Genomic DNA, 4,225 nt, shown 5'->3' on the forward strand with positions numbered 1-4,225 from the left:
GTAGACATCACTCTCTGCTCTTCTGATACATGTTTAATGAATGGCCAGGGGTCAAGAATTGTCATTTTTGGTTGGGCACGATAGCCTTTGATCCCAGCACTCAGGAGGCAGACAGACCTCAGAGTTCAAGGCCAACCCAGTCTACAGAGTGAGTTCCAGGGCAGCTAGGGTTACACAGAGAAACCCTGTCTCGAAATACCAAAAACAAACAAACAAACAAAACAAAACAAAACAAAAAAAAAACCCTAATGTTTTAAAAAAATTGTGATTTTTTTTTTTACAAAGATCTAGTCTTCCTAGCTGAAATCTGATGCTAGATAAAAACATATCCTTCAAAAACATACTGATTCAGGGTGAGGGACGCAGGTAGGTTTTGCAGACAGAAAGAGTTTGCCCCAGAGGGAATTCAGAAGTCTAGATACTTAGGCATCTGTGTTACTGCCTGTTTCCTCTTGTCTTGCAGAGGAAAGGGGAACTGAAGCCCAGCCTGTCCTCAGTCAGCAGCACCTAGAAAGCTTGACCTGGCAGAAGCCTCAATCCCAGCTGGTGCAGGACCCCAGGTGGAAGAAGATACAGAGGAGGCCTAGCAGGCCCTGCAGGCACAAACTATAAAAATCCCACCTGCTGGGGCTGGAGAGATGGCTCAGCGGTTAGGAGCACTGGCTGTTCTTCCAGAGGACCCAGGTTCAATCCCTGCACCACACGGCAGCTCACAACTGTAACTCCAGTTCCCGGAGATCTGGGACCCTCACACGGACATGAATACATGAAGGCAAAACCACTAAGGATGATGAATGGAGGTGTGAGTGTGTGTGTATGTGTGTGTGTGTGTGTGTGTGTGTGTGTGTGTGTCCTCAAACACGTGCACGGGCGCTGGGCTATCTCACCTGCCCATATGTATTTGTGCATCTCCCACCCATGGGTTCCCCCTGGGAGCCATCTCCAGCTGGCCTCACTTCTCTAAAGCCAAACATCTCAGTCATTTGCTCCACACTTCCTGTTTGGTGCTTGTTTCTTGATTGTCACTCTCAAGTTTGTAGCTGTGCAAGTGTGGGTGTGGGAGACGGGCTGGGGCTTCTACTTCTCTGCCTTTTCCTTCTGAGCAGGGAGGCTTTCACTTCCTCTCCAGACTCCCAGTTCTGCCTTCTAAAAGGCTGTTTGGGTCAGAAGACACCCCCACCCTTGGGTGTCCTTTCTGAACCACAGGAAAACAGAACTCGCTGTCTCCGAAGTGCCTGGCATCTCCTTAGGAACAAAGGGAAGTGATGGGGGTGCTCTTGGGGTAACTGAGACAGGCAGAGAGGCCACCCCTGCTCTCCCAAGATAGAAGAGAAGACCTGAGTCCTGCCTGGCACCGTGAAAAGCTAAGTGGGGATCTTCTCTTTCATCAGCGTCTTCTGCCCCAGAATCCTACCAGATGAGAGTGATGCTCATGGGGCTGGAGAGATGGCTCAATGGGTAAGAGCACTGACTGCTCTTCCAAAGGTCCTGAGTTCAAATCCCAGCAACCACATGGTGGCTTACAACCATCCATAATGAGATCTGATGCCCTCTTCTGGTGTGTCTGAAGACAGCTACAGTGTACTTATATATAATAAATAAAAGTAAAAATAAATTTAAAAAAAAAGAGAGTGATGTTCAGCTTACCCCAGTTGCCCTCAGCTCTGCCCACTGGGCATCTACTACAGGGCAACACTGAGACACAGAGGGGCTAGGGATACAGCAACTGGGCCTGACGCTTCCCATTGCACCTCTCTGAACCTCAGACTCCTAGCAAAGCTTTATATCAATCCAGCAGAGGATTAAACATATGTGTAAAATACAGGGTGGTGGTTAATACCTGAAGTCCCAGCGCTCAAGAAATAGAGGCAGAACAGGCACAAGTGTGAGGCCAGTCTCGGTTATGTGAGACCCTGTCTAAAAAAAAAAAAGAAAGAAAATATACGCAGGGTTACCAAGCTGAGCTTGAATAATTCTATCTTCCAGGCAGAAAGAAAGCCTGGGAGCCATTGTCTTCATGACCAGCCCAGCATAAATCTCCCCAGTGTCCTTTGGTTCTCTCTATGTAGTCGAATAAGTCCTCGGGCCCCTAAAATAACCTGTAAAGAAGCAGTTTCCCAGTTCCTCCAGAAGAGACCAGGCAGTCTGCTGGGCCTGAAGCCAGAGCCCACAGAGAGGCCTAGACCGACAAGGCAGTGTGCAGCGAAGGCAAGCACAGTGCCCCTACCCTCTGCCTGGTTCACCTGCTAATCAGGGAGGGCTAGGGCAGGGGGCGGGGGCACAAGAGGTCCCATATCCTTTGCTGTCAAACCCATAGGACTGAGGTGGATATGGGTGTTGGCATTTTGCATGCCAGGGCTCGTTGGCTAAAGGAGTAAGTATGTGAGGCGGGAACACCCGTGACTCAGGACCCATGATGTCAGACCCTTCACCGTCGGGTCACTGTCATTACACGTGGCATGACCTGTAGTAGAACTAAGGAGAGCCACGCGAGGTGCCACAACTAAAACAGAGAGAGCCAGTGGCACAAGGGACTCTTCAGAAGGGACTACTACTCCGCTAGGGCGCGCGCTCTGGGTATCTCTTTTTGGAGCGACCGGGGATGCAGTTGAGTAAGACTCACGGGAACACTGGGAACCAGACACCAGAGTCAGGTTTCAGGAAAACACACTGTCCTGTACTCAGACTTTAGGTAACTGCCCAGACACAGACAGGAGCACGCAACGAAAGGCGCTAGACGCAACAGGGGGCGCGCGAACCTCCACCGCGTCAGCACAGGTGGGTCAGCCCCGGGGCTGGCACCCGGTGCCGGCGGGGCTCACTCTGCCGACGGAACCAGACAGGGTCGCATTCCCCACGCCCGCTCCTGGTTCCTCTTACCCAGCGCGCGGCAGCTCCCGAGGACCAGCGCGACCGCGGGCGCGGCCAGCAGGGCGACCAGCAGCGTGAAGCCGACGGCCAGCATGCTTCCTTCTCCGCGGGGCCGGGCGGCCGGCAGACTGGAGCCGCGAGAGCAGTCGCCGACGGCCTCGGGCTCCACGCTCAGCTCGCACTGAGAGCGCTCGCCCCGCCGTGGCTCAGCTCGGTGTGGGCGCGACTTCCCACTTGCACGTGACGCACGGCAGCGGGCCGTCCTGGCAACAGCGAAACATTTGAGGAACCCGGGGCTGAAGCTCCTCTTGGCAGCCCCAGCCCGCAGTTACGAAAGCCCGAGTAGGATGGCGCAATCGACCAGCGCTCCCGGCCACCGGAGGGGGATACTTCCTGCAGCCGCGCCACACCTGAGCCTCTAGGGACCCCCACCAGGGCCCCTCCCCAGGTTTTGACGCTGAGATAGGGGGAATTTGCCCCCTTCTCCCCTCCCTCCGCGCCTCCGTTTGGGTTTGGCTTTCAAGAGAGCCAGCCAGTGGTTCTGGCTGTAAAAGTAGACGGCAGGGCAGTGTCCCGGGTGCTTACAGTAGTCAAACAGGGAATCCGAAAAGACACCGATGTTGGCTTCGACCCCAGAGATTGTGGTTTAATTGGTCTGAAGGGAAAACTTAGGCATCCAAAACCTGAGAAAAGGATTTCCTTTCACCTTCCAGCAGACTAGCAGCTCTTTGAAAGCTGCTGCAGAAGCCACTAAACCAGGGTGCGCTCTTGAGTGTGACAAAGAGATACATGAGTTACCCTCCTCAAGATTGCTATTCCCAAGTCTCAGTTTTCTCACCTACTAGAGATTTATTTTTAAGCCCATGATGAAGATTCCTGGAAACACTATCTGTGTACCCGAACCCCAAGTACTCAAGAGCAGTCAGGCCTTGATTACCCATCATGACTTGACTGGACAAAAAGGTACCGGCGCCTGCTAGTTACCAGAACCCACCAAAGTTCCCTTCTGAGCTACTAGCTTGAAGCTACAGGGCAGCAAGCTCCCATGCAAATGTGGAGGGAAAGAAACACACTGAAAATAAAATTTAGATGAGGGGCCCTGGACCTACACCAGTATGTTTTAATGTAGTTTTCCATTTTGGGCTTCAGACTGGTTAGAGTCCATGGGGCAACCCCTAAATAAGATATGACCTCATTTAAACAACAACATTCAACATGCAGACCTCAGACCTAGGCATCCACTGCTCTCTGTGTGACCCACCCATGAGCAATGGCAGAACCAAACCTGTACCCAGGGACTGTACAATGGGACTGATTTTGATGGCACTTACTCAGCACGCTTATAGTAGTAAAA

At 52.4% G+C, this 4,225-nt stretch overlaps 1 protein-coding gene across 2 annotated transcripts in view; it reads right to left on the reverse strand.

Annotated features, from left to right (window-relative positions):
* Il6r (interleukin 6 receptor) overlaps positions 1-3,145 on the reverse strand; it is a 58,483-nt gene extending 55,338 nt beyond the window's left edge. For both annotated transcript variants that reach the window (XM_031374546.1, XM_031374545.1), the window contains exon 1: positions 2,881-3,145. In XM_031374546.1, coding sequence (XP_031230406.1) covers positions 2,881-2,965 — 85 coding nt within the window. In that variant the 5' untranslated portion in view covers positions 2,966-3,145. The remainder of the gene's footprint in view (positions 1-2,880) is intronic.
* Positions 3,146-4,225: the final 1,080 nt, after the last annotated feature.

Source organism: Mastomys coucha, unplaced genomic scaffold (genome assembly GCF_008632895.1).
Source record: "Mastomys coucha isolate ucsf_1 unplaced genomic scaffold, UCSF_Mcou_1 pScaffold16, whole genome shotgun sequence".
Classification (NCBI taxonomy): domain Eukaryota; kingdom Metazoa; phylum Chordata; class Mammalia; order Rodentia; family Muridae; genus Mastomys; species Mastomys coucha.